Source organism: Chroicocephalus ridibundus, chromosome 1 (assembly GCF_963924245.1).
Source record: "Chroicocephalus ridibundus chromosome 1, bChrRid1.1, whole genome shotgun sequence".
In the NCBI taxonomy this organism is placed as follows: domain Eukaryota; kingdom Metazoa; phylum Chordata; class Aves; order Charadriiformes; family Laridae; genus Chroicocephalus; species Chroicocephalus ridibundus.
Window position 1 is genome coordinate 83957007 of NC_086284.1, and position 22321 is coordinate 83979327.

Here is a 22321-nt window from a genome sequence, read left to right on the forward strand (position 1 = left end):
AGTATTTGAACTAGATCCAGACAGTTCTTTTCTCCCAAGTTAGCGTTATTAATGTAGTTTTATGTTGAAAATGTTTGGAAAAGATGTTTACTATATTCTGCTCCAAGTGAATAGGAGGAAAGATGAGCTCAGGACAACGTTCTCATACATGGATTTATATCCATTTATGCTGGAAGTGAAGTTTTCAACCAAAACAGACGAAAGGAACGGCATTAGCTCAATTATTAAATGAATTGGTTTTGATAATGTAACATTTTCTTTTAAGACTTTATCTTCAAACTGGTAATATTATTGCGGTTTTTATGTATCGTCATTGCAGAGTTTGAATACAGAAGACCAGAGAGGATATATCTTTTCACTAGCAGTTGCAATGTCACACCCTCTTCTGGGCATGTAATCACGCTGAGAAGCAAAGTATTATGTGCATTTTATAAAGCATAAACTCAATATGAATGTCAGCAGTGTCAGAATCCAAAGCACTGAGTAGACACTGATAGTCTACTCAGACCAATGCTAGATATCTGTGTTGAACTGAAAGTGGCAATGCTTTTGGATGTATGTAAAACTTGTGTTCACCAAGTGGTAGGAATCCAGAAGAAAAGAGACTCAGAGGCTGGAAGTATAGAAAAGTACTGTTTCAGATTGAAGGAAATGGTTCATTTTGCCCAGAGCAGAAAAGTCAGAGGAGAGATCTGTGAAATGACTTTCAAATGTGTAAGTGATGTTTCATAGGAAAGAGGAATAAGATGTTCTCCTGTGTTACTTTCCCTGGGACAGGAAACAATGCATTGCAAAAAGCAACATCTGGTGTAGATACCAGGGAAAAAGACTTCCTGATCTTAACAGTAGTTAAATAGGATCATTTATTTACAGGAAAAGGAGTCATCCTCAGGGCGGTCTTACAAGGATATCAGAAAAACATTGATCAGGGATGAGTAAGGTATGGTTGATCACACCTTAAAGGCTGAATTAGGCCACCTCTTATGGGTCCTTTTGGCCGTCCAGAAAATTAAGGCCTTATTTTCAGGCGGCTGAATGTGGGCTTGGAAATTAACTTGAAGAACTTCAGTAGATGCTGCTAAGCCACTGGCTTTCGAAATTTTCCTGGTGAGGAAGTACTGGTAATGTCAGAAATAGCGTTAAACATGCCGTTAGTTGAAGAAAAAGACACTTATAGTATGTGAACAACAGAGTGTGTCTGTGCATTTACGATGGTCTGCTAACCTGTGCTTTTTTTTCCCATCTGTCTCCAGGCGGCCCCTCTGAAGGAAAGCTTATACCAGGGGATCAGATCATAATGATTAATGATGAGCCAGTCAGCACTGCTCCAAGGGAGAGAGTCATCGACCTTGTCAGGTAGTTGATGTCCTGTCATTTAAGCTATGAACCCAGTGGCTTATTGCCTGCACAGTCATTTGATAATACAGCAAGTCTTGCCTTCTTGTGACTAAGAAAAGAGAAAATAATGTTACTTTAGTCATAATGAAGAACAGTGAAGTATTTTTGTATTGAAATGAAGTGTCTTCTTAAATGTCCTATGAGTAGCTGAAAAAATATAAGATATTGAAACAGCTCCAAAATACTCAGGTATCAAAAGAGGAATAGTGTTCTCCTGTTACTTATTTTTGGTATGGGTTGTTGAAAGAATAATTCCTGGAGCAAGGCAGCTCCCGTCACTGTTGCTCTATTGCATTTTTTTTACATGAAGAAAATTGAGTCAGGTCCGTCTTATGTGAAGAGGAAAGAAAAAGCGGTGGGGTGATTTTTGAGACCAAGTGGGAATACTTTGGGAAGCTCAAAGAACGTTTGGGTGGATTGCAGGCAGGTAGTTTGTGTGAAAAGAGCAGTCAGAGCTGTGTAGATAGGAGTCAGAAAACAAGACAAAAAAGTGACCGTGGAGAGTGCAGGAAAGGAGAAATGTCAGTATTTGTAATGAGCTGTAGAAAGAAAGGACAGGGACTGACAAATGCTCAGGATGTAGAAAAAAATGTGGTGTTGTTCACATAATAACTTTTGCATTTTGTGTAACAAGAAATGTTAGTGCATTGCATAGAAAAATGACTTGTAATTAAAAAATTAAATATAAACCTGATTGTTTTAAATTCCAGTAGCCTGGTCACTGGGCACCAGGGTTTTTTTCTGTATTTTCCTTCTCATTGGTGTAAATTCTGAATTGGTGGGTCTAGTCAGTTCCTGGGAGATACTCAGGTTTTAACTGTGCAAGTACCTCTTCTCAGAACTGGTAGCTGCCAGTGTTGTCAGTGTTACCCATGTTATTTTGAAATGTCACATTTGCTTCCAGAAATTTGGGCAGCAGGTGCCATGGTAGTTGTACTCCTCTTGCAGATCACAATTTGAGCAAATAATTGCTCATTTGCTGGGGATTCAGCTGTGAAGCAAACTTCTAAAGGAGATACGGAAATGGCATAAAGATGCTAGCAACACTGATGCCTTTATCTGTGTTAGGTGTGTTTAGACAAAATACAATACATTTTCAGATTTAAAGAAGTGTTAACCTGCAAGTTAACTAACAGAACCACAGCACATTAGGAAGAGACTTTGACACTCTCGGGTTTTGTGACAGAGACACCGTGAACTGCAGGAATTGTCCTGTTCCTAATAAATTTCTGTCCTATACTCTGGATTGACCATCAGCATAAGCCGCACAAATGGGTTTTAAACTCATTTTTGATGTCTTTGTCTCTTCATAAGGCGACAAAGCAGTCCTCGTTCTTTCCCTGATTCTTTGATATGCAAGTAATCAGAATTAGGATCTCTATCTCATTTCTCTGCTGCCAGCAGTATGAAGTAATAACAACAAGGAAAATAGATTGATTAGGCCTGAGACAAACTTAGTTTATTGTGTGGCTGATTCTCTGTCTGCCTTCAAATGAGAAACTGAATAAGAATGTCACCCTTCCCAATTACGTTGACTCCATAGGTAGTGTCTTAAATTAAGTGTTGTTGCATTCCAGGGGAAGCTTTTGGTGACGCTTTTCCTACACGGTAATTCTACCTCTACTCTGAAAATCTATCTGCAATTGAGATTTTGACAGAGACTCATTCTTTGATGAGCCTCAGAGTGAAATGTATTGGGGTTGTATATTACAGCTTTTGAAATGAAGAGCTTTCTTTTCATGCCAGTGGGGACACCTGGAAGGATTAGATGCTGCCACTGAACAGTCCTGACACCACAGCAGAAGCAGTTCTTTACAACAAGGAAATAATGAATCCCTTCTGTATAATAGAAGGTTTTCATATGGGTTAGAGAAGTCTGCAACTTTGAAAATGCTTGCTTTCAGTTTTCTATGTGCATGGAAACAATTTGAAATCTTGTTTTCCAGCTGGTAGCAGTGTATCTGTGGTCAGCAATTAGTATGTTTTAGATGCGTAGGTTAGGTAATGGGCATAATCACAAAAATCACAGAAGAACTGAGATAGCGTTTCTGGAGGTCATCCAGCCTACCCTCTTGCTCAAAGTGAGCTAGTGTCAAAGTTAGATGTGGCTGCTCAGCACTTGTCAAGTCAAGTTTTTAATGTCTCCAAAGATGGAGATTTCACAACCACACTGCACAGATGTTCTATGTTTCAGTTATTAACCAGTGGCTTTTCAAAGATAGAGAACAGCTTTTACAAGACATGAGCCAACTCCCTCAGAAGCCTTAGATGCATCCCATCTAGGCCCATGGACTTGTGAGTGTCCCTCTTGCCTAAACAATCCCTAATTCAGTCTTTGTCTACCTCCGTTCCCTAAGTTCTGCCACTAAGCTCAGGCACCAGGGTGACAGACCTTGCCACTGAAGACGAAAGCCAAGAAAGCATTGAGTACCTCAGCCTTTTCAGTGTCTTTTGTCTGGTTGCCCACCCCGTTTAGCAGCAAGCTCATGTTTCCCTTAGCTTTCGCTGCTGATGTAGCTGTAGAGGCCCTTCTTGTTACCCTTCACATGCTGTACCAGTTTTGGTGCCAGCTGAGCTTTGCAAACTCAGTTCCTGCCTGGCCAGGTAGAGCCTCTCTGTTTCTCCTGGGTATCCTCTCTCCATTTCCATCTCTGAATGACTTCCATTTTGCACCGGATCTTGGTCAGGTGTTCCCTGTGGAGACACACCGGTATCCTGCTGTTCCTGCCCGCTTCCTTGCAGATTGGAGTAGATCATTCTGCAACTTGGAGGAGGCTCTCCATGAAGATCACCCAGCTCTAATAGGCGCTGGCCTTTCAGAGCTGCATCCCACAGGACCCTGCCCACCAGTGTCCTGGACAAGTTGAAGTCTCCGCTTGAGATTGGACTCCTCTTCCTCCTTTCCCTCAGGATCTTACACTGTACCATCTTGTGGTCACTGCAGCACATCAATGAAAAACTGATATTCCAACACCGTATTTTTTTCTGTGATTGCATGGTCTCTTGCTGATTAGGTATAACAAGGTGTATTTTATATTCATGATGTGAAATTCTGTGGCTATTTTTATGCAGCTTTCCCTCAAAGTTTTTTGAAAAGTCAAGAAATAATTTGTCTTTATAATTGCAGAGTGTAGAAAAAATTAATCTCCTTGAAAAATAGAGACATAAAGATCATAGTATGCCAAACAGAAAAATCCTAAACTGCATGAGAAAAAAATAGGCATATTTCATAACCAGATGAGCATCATGCTTTAACAAGCTTAGCAAGACTCAAAACTTCCAAGGAAAAGTATACACAAATGCTAGATGTTAAGTGAACCTTGAATGGTAAACAGAGTTTTTAGTGTAATGCAATATTTAATTGTATTCCAAGAAAACATTGTCAGGACGTTTACTTACAAAAAGGGTTATACTTTTGAAGGAAAATAAAACGGAAAAGATAATTTCTGCTATGGTCTATCTTAAATCAAAAAAATAAAAAAGGTTTCAGAATGTCCACCAAGAAAAGTATCTGAAAAATGTCAATTACATCTTTTTTAATTAGGAAAAAGCATGTGTCAATTTTCCACAAAATAAGCTAGAGCATTTTTTTTCCAGATCATTTGTTTTTCTTCAGCCCTTTTCCTATCAGCTCCAAATTCATTGTGTACTTTTTACTCCTACAGGATTAGAAATTGTTAGACTGATCTTTTAAGAAAGTCCCTCTTGTGTAATGGTTTTACTATAGGAAAATGCAAGAAGATAAAGGGAGCACATAATACAAAAATTTTCACATTGTCTCTATTGCATTTTAACATTTTAATTATGTGTGTGCTTTCTAAACATTCATTATGAAAATAAGCTTCCTTAAGTAGAAAACTGTATTAAAGCCACCTCTGCTGACTCCAGGGGGTACTGAGCAGGAACCTGGTGAACGATTTTGGTTTATTTTTTAAGAATTGAAGGATGCTGTTGTATCCTAGGAGGTCTCAGGTCTGGAGATTATTGAGGATATTCATTATAAATACCCCCTGTAGGTTATTCTCATCCATCTAATTCTTTTGGATCTGCTTTACTGGCAATATTTAATTAGTGTTCAAGTTGTCCTTTGAAAGCCAAGGTTGCAGAAATACGTCTGTTTGCAGACAAAACACATAAGGACTCGTTATTTCTGGGTAACGTTCAATGGCTTTTCCACCATATTATGTTCTTCTGAGCTATTTTCAAGCACAAACCCAGAAGTCATGTTTATGGTTCCCCTTACAAAGAGAGGTCACCTTTGTGAGCGTCACTTACGGCTGCAGTCTAGATGTGTTCCATTCAAGACAGAACGTTATTGAAGTAGGAAAAAGAGGAAGAAACAAGCCCTAAATGTATGGTTACAGTCCAGGCAAGGATCAAGTGAACAGAATACTAAAGAAAGACGATGTATTTGAAGCGCAGTTGCTTCGAAATTGTAGCAGGAGCTGCTTATCTTGGTTTTCTTTTACTGCTGATACAGATTCCGTGACTTAAAGCTTTCCACACATACTTAACAATAAGTACTTTGAGATAACATTAAAGTCATTGCACAATGTAGGTTTTTTTCCATATTTGAAGGTGAGCAACAATGCAAAACTAACATATTAGAAGGTGTATTAATGCACTATATCAATTAATTGGTTGTTCAGAGGTGCATGTATTTCATTATCATTGGTTAATGTTAAATTTGTATCATTTTAAGAATCATTTTAACCAACTAAACCTTCTTTTAAAACACTTAAAGAAATACATCTAACAAATAATTTGACTTATCATATGTTTATAGGTAACTTCTATAACATGAATGAATGGCTTGATTATCTTAAATTGTACTGAGTATGCATTAGTCTACAAGGATCCCAACATATGTAAAGTGTCTTTTTATTTAGCAAGATATTTTACTGAACTTTTAAGCGACATACAGATGTACTGCTTACCCATAAAGCAAACTTTGAGTCAGGCACAGTAGTAGTATTTTGTTCATACTTCAATTAAAATAGTTGTCTAGGTAGCCTGAGAGGAGGGACGCACCTGAAGAGGGTGATGCATCCGAGATACTTGTTTTGGAATTAAGTACCCTGTTGCAGAAGGCTTAATTTATTCATTGACCAAAGAAGGAGCATGGAAAACTACCTTAGAATAGAAACCTGCCTTCTAGGTTGCTAAATTAGGCTCAATTAGTCCATTCCTTGAAACTGTAACAGCAGTAAATTAGTATTTGACATCCTGTGGAATTCCACTAAAAGACTTTAATTGCAAAGCAAGAACTGAAAAAGGTGAAATTCATTAAGGGCTTTTCTTTCTTGTTGGCTCTGTTTTCTATTTAAGAGAAATGACTCAAAAACCTTTCTGAAATTACTCTTGCTTTGGCAAGTTAATGTCATGGCAAGTTTTCATCAAGAGGATCTGGAGGATTCTTTCAATCCTGCAGTGGAATTTCTGTTTTAATTTTGTATTACCATAAGAGTGGAGAGATGGAACCCTCCAGGATTTCAGGCTGCGTGTTGCATTTTAAGTGCTAACATGAATTTAATCAATACTGACCCTTCTAACCATCATCATGGAGTGGATGAGGATTCTGTCACTGCCATTTCAGTCTGTGTGTGTCAGGGGACCAGTTTGCCTTCTCTGCATCATCATAGCCGAATGCAAGTGCAAAAAGGGAGCTCAGTGGCAGTGCCTGTCATCATTGTCTTCTCACAGCAGCTGAAAATACCACTTTTCAAATGTAATTTCTGTCTCTAGGCTTAAATTGTTTCATGTATTGGATCAAGCAATTTTGGTAGGCTTAATATTAAAGACATTCTTTCTTCATCAACATCATAGAGGAAAAAATCAAGCATATTGAGCTATTAGCTATGATACTGCTTAGCAACAAAGAATCTTGAAACCTGCTTTTCCTGAAAAACGAGTCATGCAGACCTTTTAATCTGAAGGTACTCCATTATACTCCCAGTTTGGTATATAAATCCAGAGGCTATACCTACTTTGTGTCAGGCCTTGATCTATGAATTGCTAGTGTTTTGGGTTTTAGATACATAATGCTGAGCAAAGGGACAAAATGTTGGACCAAATTATCTGTAGGAGTTTTACAAGTGACACCAATGGAGCTAAGCTTTCTGCCAGGGCATTTAATTAGCTACCTCTAATCAGCTGGACCAAGCTGAGGGTATGAGAGGTCAGTTCCTGTCTGACTTGAGAGGTGTTGCTACATATATAGGTAGATCTTCTACCTTTTGAGGTGCTTCTGCAACATAATACAGAGATAACTTAAGTAGTTTAAATCATCTGCTGCAATCTAACTGTGAAAGCACAGATTTAGTATTGTCTACCTTCCTTCTTGGCTGCCGTGGTGATGCCCTTCTGGTACTTAACCTAATATATTAAGATCTAATTCAGATCTCTCTAGATATTAATTATTAGTCTGTAATATGGTTTCAGAAATGCTTGCCTGCCATCTCGAAGGCCTCTTAGAGTTAAGCTGAGTTGAAAGCTGTATAGAGATATTACTTGTTAAAATCAATACCAACTGTGGCAATTGTTATCTTTTAAATCCATTGTATCTATGAAAGCATGCAGTCTCATATCCTTGCTCTATTCTTAGCAGAAAGTTGGCTGACATGGTTTAGACAGGTTTGGGTTCAATAATTCAAATGTTTTGGAATGCTGAGAACTTAATTTGCAAGTTTCTTTTCATGTTCACCATGGTGGATGTCCCCTGGAGTTTGCATGTCTAGGGTCTTTTTGAAATTCACAGGTTTGATGTGTCATCCTGTTGAAGTGTTGTGACATCATCTTATTCTGTTATCTTCTAGAAAGAGGAGTCAGCCATGATAAATTTCAGGTCAGTTGTTCAGTAACAAATTGCTTTATGGTAACTGAATGCGAGGTATGGACAGAGATGTGGAACAGCTGTGCCCAAAACACTGTACAAAGCGACTGTACAAAATGCCTCCTTCAGAGGTGAACCAGCAAATGTTGCTCTCGTTAGCTTGTTCTGACAAGCAGGCTTACCACTTCCCATACAACTCAACAAAAGCGTTGGCTTGTCTGCATGGAGGATTTACTTTGAAGCCGGATGCACTGATGTGAATGTTTCATAGTAATTGTTTCCATGTAAAGTCATACAAATGGCTACCCAGCTTTGAGTTTATTATGAATTAACCCTTCCACGTGATGGATTTTCTCTGTATTGCGTGCCCTGCAATAGATGTTTATCCTTCTTTGTGCTGTCGCTGCACGCCCTGTGCATCAAAGGATTACTTCCTGTTGGAATAGGTAGCAGGAGGTACCTACAAATCTCATGTCCTGTGTTTGGGGCAGGGAGGATTAGAGAGGAGGTGTCAGACTACAGAAATCTCGTGATTTCTCTTTCCTGACCCCGTTATCTCTCTCTTTTGGGATGACATTTCCAAATCGTAAAAGATTACGTTGGGCAAGCCAGCCCTTCACGTCGTGCGGTTGGTACTTGAATATTCTGTGGCTTGTGCAGATGCCTTGAGGACATCACTGCAGGACAGCTACACTTACACAAGACAAGCACTTTGATATGGAGCAGTTTAACCAGCAGAAAGCAGAAGACAAGGAGGAAGACAAGACAGAGTCAGCTTCAGGAGCTTTCTTGGGAACCACCAGTCTGTGCAGAGCAGTTTCTCATCTCAGAGAAGCAGTATGGGCTGGCAGGAGAGGATTGTGCTGTGCATCTGGGGCTGCCGGCAAGGAATGACTGTGAAGTATGAAGATGACAGAGATGCCTTCACCACCGCATGCACAGAACTCACAGATCAACTCTGCCCTTCCAGAAGTGTGTGGCTGCCCTTACTGGGAAGTTTACAACTCCCTCATCCTGCCAGTCAGTTGCCGACTGATTCAGCGCATACCCATCAGCTAATGAAGCTGTTGTAATGGAAAACATAGCCATTTTTGAGAATATACGACATGATACGTGATGCTTCGTGAAGGCTTGTGTTACACACTACGTGGACATTGGTCACATCAGTATTCCCTTTTGTCCCGAGACAGTGCTGGACATTTGGATCGTAGAAATTAAATGGTTTTTGTCTGCTGACAAAATAGCTTCAGGATGACAGAGAAATAACTTCTTTAAAATACCGAAAGGTAGATGGCAGTATCGAGCAAAAGGCTTGTAGTTACTATGAATTATACCCAAATGCTGTATTTTGATAGAAGGACAGCAAAGGTGATGTCAAGAGCTGGGAGGCAAACATGATATTTTTATGGTTTTGTAAGTTGACCCTTGGAGGGTTGTGTTTGCTACAGGCGCCTTGTATCAGTGAAAGGTAGAAAGATTTTAATCTCCTGTTTTTAAGGAAAGCTGTTTTGGGGGTGGCAGTTTTACATAAGCACCAGTGCTCATAGGAAATGTAAAAGATAATGTAAACTGTTGAGAGAGAAGGGTGAAAAGACTGTGACCAATTTGCAATATCTTGTATAGTTTCATGAATTTGAAATGCCGTTAGTCTTTAGCTGTTAGTTCTGTAGAAGCTCCTGGCAGTGTCTGTATTTGAAGGGGTTTTGTGCATTTTACAAAAATTCATCTGTTTGTCAAATTGGAGAAAATAAAGTTAGCATAACTGTTAGTGTGGTGGCTCTGTATGTCTTTTTTTATAGCGCAGTGAGAATGGGGGGGGGGCGAAAATGAATAGCTTTTAAAAAATCTTGAACCGTGTAATTGGAAAATATGAATAAATGGAGGTCTTAAGCCCTTCTCCTTGGGGCTGCTTAGATACTATGGGCAGCTGGCATGTTGAGTGGTGGTGTAATCCTGTGTTTGCAGTTAAGGAAGCACTTTTTTCCCCTGTCAGGGTGGAATCAGCACTCCCTGGCGTGGGAAGGAGATAAGGAGAGTGACTGGGAAATGGGTAAAACCCTATTCAGAGCAAAGCGTCATGGAGAGGTCTTGTTAGCTCATGGCCCATTGGTATAATGGTGTGATTTTAATGAATTGTGTAATGGAAAGCTGACTCAGGAGTTCCTGAAGATGGCAAGACCTTTCTGTGGCTCTTTGGTGTGCTGATGCTGTGTCTTTCTGGCTTCCTGACTCTGAGTTAGTTCTTATTATCGTAATCCTATTTACTTCCCTAATTACATTACATACATTACAGTAAAATAAAATGAAGAGTGATGCCTCCTGAAGCTGCGTGTGCCTATAAAGGTGGCTGTCCCTCGTAACATTAGGGTCCGGTTACCATGGCTGTCTCTACACTTCCATTGCATATCTCTGCTCCGACAGCAATGTTGCCTTGCAGTCAGCCAAAGGCACGGGGGGAGTGTCAGTGCTTGACACCAGTAAATTGTAGTTGGCCTGTGGAGCTGGAAAATCGTAAAAACAGTAGAGATGAGAAGTACCTGGCTGAATACTAGTCTGATAAAACCTTCTCAATCCAAACTTATTTTTGATTCAGATATGTCTTAGACTTAACTGTGTTGTAAAAAAATGGGATCTGTCTCTCAGTGCAGTTGACTTCAAATTTTTGTGACTCTTTGTGTTGGCAGCGCCTGATTTATTTTTTTTTAAGCTTTTTCAAAAATATTGAAAAATAAGATCAAAAGGCCTAAGTTTGTCATTAGCAAGTCCTTTCTCTTTTCTGCTTCCCTCCAATAAGAATAATTTTGTGACTCAGAGTGTCTCTTAGCAGTTGATAGTATAATGTAATTGGAATAGAAATGTTGTAGGGACTTCTGTGTTGATTGATGGACAAGCAAACTTAGAACACAGGATTAGACCATATTTTTAATTTAGCAATAGTACAGCCAACAAGGACTCCCAAAATTGCCAAGAGATTGAGTATTTCCAGCTAATTTTATCTGATATGCCCAAGCAGAAGGTTAGTTAAAAGGGAAGGAGAATGGTTTTACATATTCTTACTCATTAGTCCCCAAAGTGAGATTCTGCAGTTAAATATTACCGTTGATTGGGATGACTCTGGGTCACAGTGGAAGGTCAAAGAACAAAACCAGTTTCTTATTAAACGAAGGATCTGAGGCAAAAACTAGTAGAAAATAAAAATGTCTAAAAATAAATTCACATTTAAAAATTACTGAATGTTTCAAAAGGCAGCTTAGCGCAGTAGATTTTTGTGGGATTTATTAGCTCTTTCTGGTCAACACATAAAAAATAGTGTAAGAGAAGCATTTTAGCTTCTGCTTTAGCTTTTTTTAGGCTTTTTCCCGAAGATAGAATTCTCTATTTGACTTTTTGCTTGACTTGAAACATCCAAGTCTTTGCAGACCTCCTGGAAGCAGCAACAGTAATAGGGGAAAGATGAATCGTGTATGTCACAGCAGGTAACTTCCAAAGGATGTTGGTCTTAGTCTTACTCTGTCTTCATCTGAGAAACCAAGAGAAATTGGTTCTGAGAAAGCAAGAAGTAAGAAATATCAAAATAGAGACAGCGAATACCAAAACAGAGACTGCAGAGGTAAACCCAGATTGCCATCAACCTCCACTACCCCAAAGGCACATTTCTTACCTAGTATGTGCTGAAATGTTAATTGTTCTGTTAGCTCTTACTCGTCTTCATGCAGACTAAAGCTTAATGTATTTTACTCAACTGCACAAGGGAAAATCCCTGCAGTCCACTGTCTATATTGTTAAATAAAGTAAGTCAGCGTGGTTGGAGGTTTAGTTAAAACCAAATTTGTTCAGCTTATGAATCAAACAAGACTCCAGGAGAGGCAAAGGTCTTGTCATCTTATATCATAGAACTTACCTATTTTATGATGATCACTTCAGCTTTTCAGCAGGTCTGTTACTCAGAAAGCAATACGCAAAAGGCAGTTCTTCTGGAGAAGAAAATTGGTTGCTATAGCAGTTTAAAATCCTTGAGGTCATCTGTATTTCATAAAAACTGTAGGAGTCATGATGTTTAATCGTTGCACTGAAATCTTTGTTCCATACATTGTCTTTCTGCTCAATGTTCTTTTCTATGCGTCATTAGTGTGCCTGAGACTTAAAAGGAAAATACCATCTGCCTAAGAGTTCATCAAGAATAATAGCAACAACTCTCAATTTTGGAAGACAGCAAAAATTAAAACTGTTCATTAATTGAGTTAGCAGTCCAGTTTCTTTTAATTCTTTATCTTGTGTCATTCTCCTTATGGCTCAGTTTTACATGGAAATTATACTTTTGTGACTAGAAATACCCTTTTGTTCTGCATTTTATCTGAAATTCTGTTTGTGTTCAAAGCCTTTAATTAAATATTAGGACAAATGTGTTAGTAAAGATACCGCTTTTTGCTCCTTAAAAAGTATTGAAACAATTTCTTAGTGTTCTACACCAATTATAGTCATGTTACAGTGTCCAGCAGGCTGGTTGAGTTCATTAATAATTCATACAAACTGCCATGGGTTTAAGGAAGGAACTATACCACATATTGACATATGGGAGTGCAAGAAAATTCAACACAGTCTTTTGCAACCATTTTTATGCTCTGAGGTACGTAACTGAGGATGCACTTTGCTAATGTAAGTCTTAGAGCTGTTTATTGGACATGCATGCAGTATGTCTTCTGCATAGTATGGCTTCTGCATATGTATGTATGAGAGAGAGAGAGGGATGTGATTCATAAAGGTTTATTATCATGGATTTGGGATGTGTGCGTTACTTAGAAACAAGAACCTGAGGTTCTGCAGCTGATTTAATCTAAAACCTTATCATGACGTTATATGTGGTTTGTACAGCCAATCTGTTACAAGGACAGTTGTATTAGAGAATTTTAAAATATTTATTTGAATATTTCCTGTATCTCTACCTAAAAGTGATAAATAAAAGAGGCCAATTCTGACCTGTCATTGTGATCCTCTCCAGTATTAGAAACTCATGTGTCATTTCTGTTTTACTACGAAAATGCATGTTAAAATAGAGAATTATGTGAACATATGGGATTTTTTTATAACCCGTATCATTTTATGAGTATTACTAGGGGTTTTTTTGGGGGGGGGGGGCTAGAATATTAGTGTTCATAGCATATACAGGCTAGCTATGGATATATGTATATACGCTGTATACGTTTTTCTAAAGATACCTAATACAGTTAATTTAATCCCTTTGGGGATTGCCTCACCTACAGCAGAGGCTGTGGGTGTCATGAGGCTTTTGTAAGTCAGGCAGCAACAGCTGGAGCTACAGCTCCTGTGAGATGCTGAGGAGTTCAAGAGGGGAGAGCTGGAGGTCAGTGTGATCCAAGGCAAAGCTGATGCTTCAAGCTGCCAAACTAAGCATGTCGGTATTTTATAACAGAATCATAGAATAGTTTGGTTTGGAAGGGACCTTTAAGGGTCATCTAGTCCATCCCCCTGACAGTAAGCAGGGACATCTTCAACTAGATCAGGTTGCTCAGAGCCCAGTCCAACCTGACCTGGAATGTTTCCAGGGATGGGGCATCTGCCACCTCTCTGGGCAACCTCTGACAGTGTTTCACCACCCTCAGCGTAAAAAATTTCTTCCTTCTATCTAGTCGAAATCTGCCCTCTCTTAGTTTAAAACCATTACACCTTGTCCTATTGGAACAGGCCCTGCTAAAAAGTTTGTCCCCATCTTTCTTGTAAGCCCCCTTTAAATATTGAAAGACCGCAATAAGGTGTCCCTGGAGCCTTCTCTTCTCCAGGCTGAACAATCCCCACTCTCTCATCCTGTCCTCATAGGAGAGGTGCTCCAGCCCTCTGATCTTTTTTGTGGCCCTCCTCTGGACCCGCTCCAACAGATCCATGAATTTCCTGTACTGAGGGCTCCAGAGCTGGAGGCAGTACTCCAGGTGGGGTCTCCACAGAGCAGAGTAGAGGGGCAGAATCACCTCTGTCACATCCTGGCCGTGCTTCTTTGGATGCAGCCCAGGATACAGTTGGCTTTCTGGGCTGTGAGCGCACATTATTGGCTCATGTCCATCTTTTCATCCACCAGTACCCCCAAGTCCTTCTCAGCAGGGCTGCTCTCAATCCCTTCATCCCCCATCCTGTATTGATACTGGGGGTTGCCCTGACCCAGGTGCAGGACCCTGCACTTGGCCTTGTTGAACCTCATGAGGTTCACGTGGGCCCACTTCTCAAGCTTGTACAGGTCCCTCTGGATAGTCCTCAAGCATGTCAACCACACCACTCAGCTTGGTGTTGTCCACAAACTTGCTGAGGGTGCACTCAGTCCCACTGAGTCACTGTGTTACTGGTGAAGATATTAAACAGTACTGGTCCCAGTACAGACCCTTGAGGAACACCACTTCTCACCGATATCCATCTGGACATTGAACCGTTGACCACTACCCTCTGGATGAGACCATCCACACTGAACAGTCCACCTGTCAAATCCATATCCTCAATTTAGAGAGAAGGATGTTGTGGGGGACTGTGTCAAAGGCCTTACAGAAGTCCAGATAGATGACATCCATAGCTCTTCCCTTGTCCACTGATGTAGTTGCTCCATCATAGAAGGCCCACTAGGTCGGTCAGGCAGGACTTGCCCTTGGTGAAGCCATACTGGCTGTCTCGAATCATCTCTGTGTCCTCCATGTGCCTTACATTGTTCTAGATGGAGCAAAAATCTGCTGAGGATACTGAGCTGCCCTCACATCCTGAAGCAAAACCTCTCAACTTTTTCTGTCTTTATGGTGCTGTCCACTGGGGTGCGGCAGATTCCTGTACTTCCAGGAGCGTACTAGGGAAGAATTTGCGGGGCTGTATCATCAGAAAATTTCTGCTGGTGGGTTATGAAGCCCAGGTGTCCACCCACTGGGGCTGTGGACCAAATACCATGTCTGCACTCTGATAAGAGCCGTGTACTCATCCTCATCTAGCTCCAGCCCATGGCACTGTGCACTGAAAGAGCAGCGTTCAGCTCCCAAGCAGGCAGAAACATGCCTTGGCCAAGAGAGTGGTGGAGCCCAGGACCTGCAAGATATCACGCTTTCTAACCCCTGTGCTGAGAGGCTGCATGGGCAGGGTGCAGAGGGACCTTTGGGGAATGTGACTGCCAGATCAAGGAAGAAAGACCAACTGTGGGAAAAGGGAGGTGACTGAAGAGATCGTGGGAGAAGGTTACATATAGGGCATGAAGGTTAACATACATGGTGCCTTCCTCTCAGAGGCAGTGCCGCTATCTGTTGTGCATTTTGGCTGGATATGGCAGTCCTTCACGGTCCAGTCTTTGTTGTCAGACTTCCTTGCAAGCTGTTGATGATGCATAGCATTTGGTAGAGCAGCCTCAAAGAAATCCTGTGGTGCCTGCCATCTTGTTAACTGTGCAGCATGGCGTTGCAGTAACCTCTCGCTGATGGCATCACTATCACATGGCAATAGCTGACCAAATTCCAGAAGTTCAGAAATGTAGGGAAAGGAGCTTTGAAAGTCGTGTGCTGGCATTGCAAGGCAGGTGCTATTTCCCAGTGCAGTGTGTTGAATATGGCCTCTGGTAGTAAAAGCTTTGCTCCAGAAGAAGTCTGGCCAAGGTGAAGCGCAGGGTGGATGTGCCTGTTGCTCGGAGCAAATAAATTAAAGCCGTTATTGTGAGCATGCCTGTCTTGATCCCCTTGGCTCGCAGAACTGAATCTCAGCCTAGGGTGAAACTACCAGAGGCTGTTAAGAGGCAGCATTTCGTACCTTAGCTTGCCATTGCGTTAAATAATTCATTGAATCTGACCTTTCAGAGCAGTACATTGTAGCTAACAGAATTAATATAAAAAGGGTATAAAAAGGAAACGAATATCAAATGGGAGTAGGGAGGCAATATAAACTTTATACATAACCACAGAAGGTCAGCAGTGCTGTCTGTTCTTCAAAGTGTGCCGGTAATTGGATGTGGTTTGGGAAGAGCAGCAAAAATGAGCCAGAAGTTGTCCCTTTTATGAGAGACATAAGAAGCTCAGCCTACTTAGGTTATTGCAGGAGAGATCAAGACGGCTTTATCTGCTTGCGGACATCTGAACAAGGAAGAACTTGGATAGCAGGCACCTCTTCAGCTTGGTAGAAAAGTACAGTCCAGCCCTAAGAAACTGCAGCTAGTAACACCCAGAGAGATGCGAGGGAGAGCACTGTGCCTCATTCTCTGTCATTTCAATTCTTTAAATGAGAATCTTGTATCTGTTCGGAAAGATGGAAAGAAGTTAAGGCCTTCACAAGACATCTACCAACTATGGTTAGCAGGGGAGTTTGTGTTTTGCAGGAAGTCAGATACAAGTTTTACGTTGTTCTTAGGATCTTCAAATGCATGGGAGTACTGAGACGGGCCTATCTCATACCTGAATTCTGACTATGAGCAGCTCAAAAAGCTGTGCTCAGTCCCTGTGGGATTATCAGCCCTTACCGGGAAGGTGCGACTTTTCTGCGAAGGCAGCAAATCTTACAGCAGTAACTTTCTGCTCTTGGGCTCTTGCTCAGTATCACCTATGTCCACGCTGTGTCTACCTGCACTTATCATCACACAGAGTATCTTTCAAAGGCTTGCCCACGGCTGGATGCGTTCTCCTGCCTTGCAGCCTCACCAGATACTCATGTTATGCAGGACATGACTTCTTTTTCTTCTTTTTTCTTTTTTTTTTTTTTTTTTTTTTTTGAAGTGTGTGTTATTTCACTGGAGCTAGAGAGCTGGTTTTTGAGTGGAAGTCAGGAAGTCAAATGCAGCATGATAAGCAGTTACTTTGCTGGTACACGGTTCTGAACATACACAGTTTACAGTGTGTTTCCTTCGGCTTTTAGTACTGATTTTTTTTTCTGCGCTGAATGCTTGGAAAAGTTCTGTTTTGGCAATTATAGCTCTGAATGTCAGAAACAGTAGGGAAAAACAATAATTTGGTTGGGTTGTACTGTGGTGAAGATTATGGCATAAATGCCCTAATCTGATCGGATTTGCTGATCTAAGACTTAGTTTTTATTTGAGCAATGGTTTATTTACAGTAGGGATTAATTACTCCTAATGCCTTGATTAGAAAGACGACATTTTACCAAAGGGCAGCGTGCGGTAGCTACCTTGAGTAGCTACTTTACTGCACATTTTTAAAATGTATTCATATGTTACACTTCATATATTTCACAGAAGTCATAGTCTATTGAGTAAATAGTAAACTTTAAAAAACTATTCCAACATGTGCCTGTGCAAGTGTTTGATAAATGCTTCTGAACACCTAAATTGTCTCAAGCAAAAAATATTGGGATTTGGAATTGCCTGCTGTCTTCGTAGTACTCTCTTGGTGACAGATTACCGATATCTCCGTGAGAGTTTTTCCTTCAGCTGCTGCTTTAGAATAATTACAGTGCTTTTGCATGTATGTCATTAACAATGAGGGGGAAAAAAAGCTCTTGTCAAGGCTGTTCATTTAGATATCTGATGCATGAGGCACGATAATATGCATTTTCCAGTAGGATACAGGTTGTATCCTACAAACAGGGCACTGTTTTGTTATTTCAAAGAAGGTGATATCATTATAAACATGGATTTTTATGCCTAGCTTAATTTATAAAGACAAATGTCAGCGGCTCTTCGGGCAAAAATACATTTGTTCTGATAGCTGTTTAACAATACTGTTATTATTGTAAATAGAGCAACAAAACATAGCATTTCACAATTACTAAACGGGATACAGTGGTAGTTATAGTGCTTTCCCCCCCTATCCTGCCAGAGCCAGATAAATTAAAACTCCTGCCCATTAAACAGTCAAGTGCAAATAACAGCTTTGTAAATTAATTATTTTTTATTTACCTGAGATAGATGACCGATTTGTTTTTGCAGGCACAGAGAATAATGCCCGTTTTATTTTTTGTTTAGGGACAGCAATGAACATGATTAATATTCTGTATGTTGAATCTATAAATGATGTGTCCATAACTATAAATGCTGAAATGTATACTGCCTGCTTCTAGAAATACTAATCTTTTGCCTTCTGGGAAGAAGTTCCTGCTTGTTTCATGCTTTCATAAGGGAAAAATTTGACAAAGATCTTTTAAAAGTGACAGGAAAGGTGTTGCCTTGCTACCTGTGCTTTGTTCTCTTGGGAAGTATAGAGCAATGTTCATTCTCCAGCAAAATGTGTCTGATGCAAAGCCTGCTGAAGACCGGGGAAGTCTTTTGATGGATTTCAGGGCGATTTGGATGAGGCTGTTTATGGATTACCCCATGGATTACTTGTAGCCTGCTATTTTATTTAAGATATAGCTGTTAAATGGTGGAATAACACACTGTAAGAAAGCATTTACCTATTTGATCTAGGGTAATTCAAGGAGTGGTTTTGTGACATGCCATTCCCGGTGGCTACCCGTGCCGGCTACTGCAGATCCTTTTCACATAACTCTCCCTAATTCTCTCCCTCCCCTTTCCCATCGCTCTCCCTTCTCTGAAACTGGGTGCCTACCAAGGGCTTCAAAAAACACGAGGTCAAAATGAGGTATTTCAAGTTGGCTAAAGCCATTTGTAAGGTAATGCTATATGTTACAAAACCAAACCATAGAGGAGCAAGACACTGGAGGAGTTTTTAGTGCGTTAGGTTTTATGAGTACAGATGACAATAAATGACAGTTGTAAATAAATGAAACATGTAGAGGTTTAAAAGACTTATGGTTGGTTTGTGCCTCAGTAGGATGGTCTATGCACTGGCTTTACTACCATTTTTTCCCTGCATCACCCTCTGTTTGTACCCGTTTCACACCAGTGTCTCTGGGGCAGGGTGCGGATGTGTGTGGGGCCCAGTGGAGGGCTATCATAGCTTGCAATAGCAGCCTTCAACTTCAATTTCTGGCTAGAAGAGAAAAAAACAGTGGATATTTTTTATGCAGTTACCAAACAATAGCAGGCAGTTGGAAGTTCTTTCCCTGTATTTCTCTCACGAGTCTGAATTAAACCATTAGGTAATTTTGTTATGAGTTGTGGCATTTATGTGAATGGGTGAAAGTCCCAGTCTTGTATAAGTGGAAGAGCCCAGTCCTGTAGACTGCAGAAAGAGCGTAAAATCGTAAGCTCTGAAAGACCAGAAATGCAAAAACAGAAGATAGAAGGTTATCATAGCTGGCATCGTGGCTTTTAAGTCATGGTAAGCTTTGATACACCATTATTTAATGCGTGAGTTTGACAGTACTGAGATAAAGTTTCTGATATAAATCAGTTCATCTCCTTTTTCCTGAGGCTGTTTTACTATGAAAAGAGGTTAGAGGGGGAGGAAAGGGAGACCATGCCCAGGAGAGCTGCCTTTGCCACATCTCCTCTGCTACTTCTGTCTTCATCCTCTTCCTCACAAGTGTTGCATGTAGTTTAACCATTTGATGGCTTGTAGCAGTACGTTTATATGCATCATCACTACCATCTTTACAGTAATTATAATAACAGGAAGGTTTTTGAAATCAAATTTTAGTGCTTTTCATGTTTCTCTTTTTACTTTCCTTGAGCTAATTGGTTTAGTTTTCCAGTCCTTGGTACAGTGTTAGAGATGGAAACCCAAAGGAGGCTGAATCAGAAATGCCTCCCTATTTCAAATTCTGACCTACTAAAATCAAGTTTAAATGGATAAAACAAAATATGTGGTTAATTGATAGCACCCTTCTTTACAACATATATAGTAATGCGCTTTTCAGTGAAATCATCTGCCTTCCTGAGCTAAGCATTTTGTGCGGAGAAAATTCATTAGATTTAGAATTTACCATTGCATTCCATATAACAGATACTTCAGTGGTGATTGCTGAAGTTCAGGAGAACTTTGACGAAAAGCAAATGTCAACCAAAAATGTCAGTACTGTGTGTACTGGGTAACCTCTGAATGTGAGCATTATCACAAGCTTTTATGAAACAAATTAATCACTTGGAAGGGGAATGCAACAATTTAGGAACTGCCAGACCAAATCAGATCCAAAGTCTTTATTCCAGTATTTTGTATCTGATAGGACTGGTTCCAGTTGTTTCAGAGAAAGGTCAGAGAGACTACACAATGACTTGTTTACAGAATATTCTCTCTTGGGGAAGATTTCTTTCTACAACCCTTTTAATTAGAAAAAGCATAAACATTTTTTTCCTCCCTTCATTTTTCTGCACATCCCCTAACAGTCCTGAATACTCGTGGTAATTTCTGTTTTGTTTTTTTTTTTTCCCTTAAAAAGCAGCACAACAGGAGCCTATAGGCTCCTGTTTTCCTGTCTTCTTTCAACACACTGTAACCTACAACATTATCTTCCCTTCATTGGCTGCACATGTAATCAAAGACCTCCTTAATGAATATATATAATACGGACTCTTCAAGTGGAAGCCATAAACTTACCATTGTCTTACCCTTTCCCTTCCACCTCCCTCACTGTAGTGCATGGGAATGGCTCTGTGCAGATCTTACCCTTATTCTGCAAAGGGAAAGGACTCATATGTTTCCAGAGCAATATAATTTTCTAAATTACTTGTTAGTAATTTGTAGACCGACAGGCGGTGGGTGGCATCTGAAGGAGCTGTAATATTTCCCAGCCTAGAACACGGGAAGAAAAGACTGGAGGCTGGAGAGGAGCCATCCCTTCTGCCCTTGCGCCTCACGGTGAGCTCGGGGGGGAGGTAGTCTACCACTCCTTACATCTCCTTCCCCAAGAGCCAGCCCAGATAAAAGGAGTGGCAAGCCTAAAGTCAGCATAACATAGCTGTAGGCATCCATAAACATCTCCAGTGGCTGGCTTTGTGTGGATTTGTTGTGCAGGCCACCAAAACATGCATGGCCTTTGGGACTCCTGGAATTTTTTGCCCATGGGCAGAAAAGGAGGTGGTCTTCAGACCTCTGCTCAGACGGGGACACTTCCCCGATGTTCCACTGCCCCAACTACACAGCACTGCACGTGAAGCACAAAGTCACCGCTGCATTTTGCAAAACATTGAGGTGCATCAGGCTGAATAAATAGGTTAATGATATTGGCAACAGCAGCATGCAGAACAGCAAAGCAAAAGTTAGACATTTGGTCTCACAGGATGAAGCAAAGAACTAGAAGAGTGTATTGTTTCTAATTGCCTTTAAAAATGCTAATCGTACATTGTTCAAATGCTGAACTTCTGGATTTTGAGGGGCAAAGATCCTCTTCATAGGTGACCTTCCTGAAACCTCCCCCCTGGAGATCGAATCTTCAGAAAAGCCACAGGGAAGGTATGAACTTTGATCGTTTCTCGGGAAGCTGCATCTGGGGCGAGGGTAGAGGGAGGAAAGCAAACAAAATAAATCCTCTCAAAGCTCTCTGATCTCCCTCCTCCACTTTTCTTTTTAATGATTAGCTTTGAGAATCTGATATTCTATAAGGATACTTCTCTCCCCTGCCTCTTTTCTTTGTATGATTTTGTGGCTGTTGATCCTTTGTAGACTAAGAGCTCATGCCCTGGGATTATCTTTAGCATCACTGAAATGCAAAAAGTCAGGATAGGACAGAATTAGGGAATGAAAAATTCCTTGAAAATAAAAGGATTTGCGAGGTTTAAAAGACTTTTAATAGCTGGATCCTTTTCTGTAGAATCACAGATTAATAATTTTGAACTTTTTTATATTTTATCCTTCTCTTGCCATATATGACATGAGGAGTTCATGAAATGCACCTGGCCAGTTTTGAATCTAGTTTGGTTTGCAGGTGATAAAAATACATTATTGGTGTTCTCTGGCCTGTGTGTTTACATCTTGTTCTTGCTCTCACCCACTTTTCACTGACAGATTCAACCAAAAGGCTGAAATTATGCATGAGAATGGACTCTGTTCTCCTCGCTTACATGTATGCAAAAATCAACTGACCTGTAGATGTGAAGAAACTGTGAGCCAATACTTGTAATCTTGCACTTTGCATCAGCAGTAAATGTAATTTTAAAATAATGTTTTAATTTGCTTTTTTAGAATCACATTTGCAGTCTAATTAGACTCCAGAGAACTCGCCAGGTTGCCCAGAAAAATTACTATGTGACTACATAATGAAGAGTATTATGTCCAT

At 40.4% G+C, this 22321-nt stretch overlaps 1 protein-coding gene across 8 annotated transcripts in view; it reads left to right on the forward strand.

Moving 5' to 3' along the window:
- The window catches only part of FRMPD4 (FERM and PDZ domain containing 4), a 411398-nt gene that overhangs the window by 343599 nt on the left and 45478 nt on the right, over positions 1 to 22321 (forward strand). For all 8 annotated transcript variants that reach the window (XM_063341700.1, XM_063341639.1, XM_063341649.1 and 5 more), the window contains one exon: positions 1254 to 1356. In XM_063341700.1, coding sequence (XP_063197770.1) covers positions 1254 to 1356 — 103 coding nt within the window. The remainder of the gene's footprint in view (positions 1 to 1253; positions 1357 to 22321) is intronic.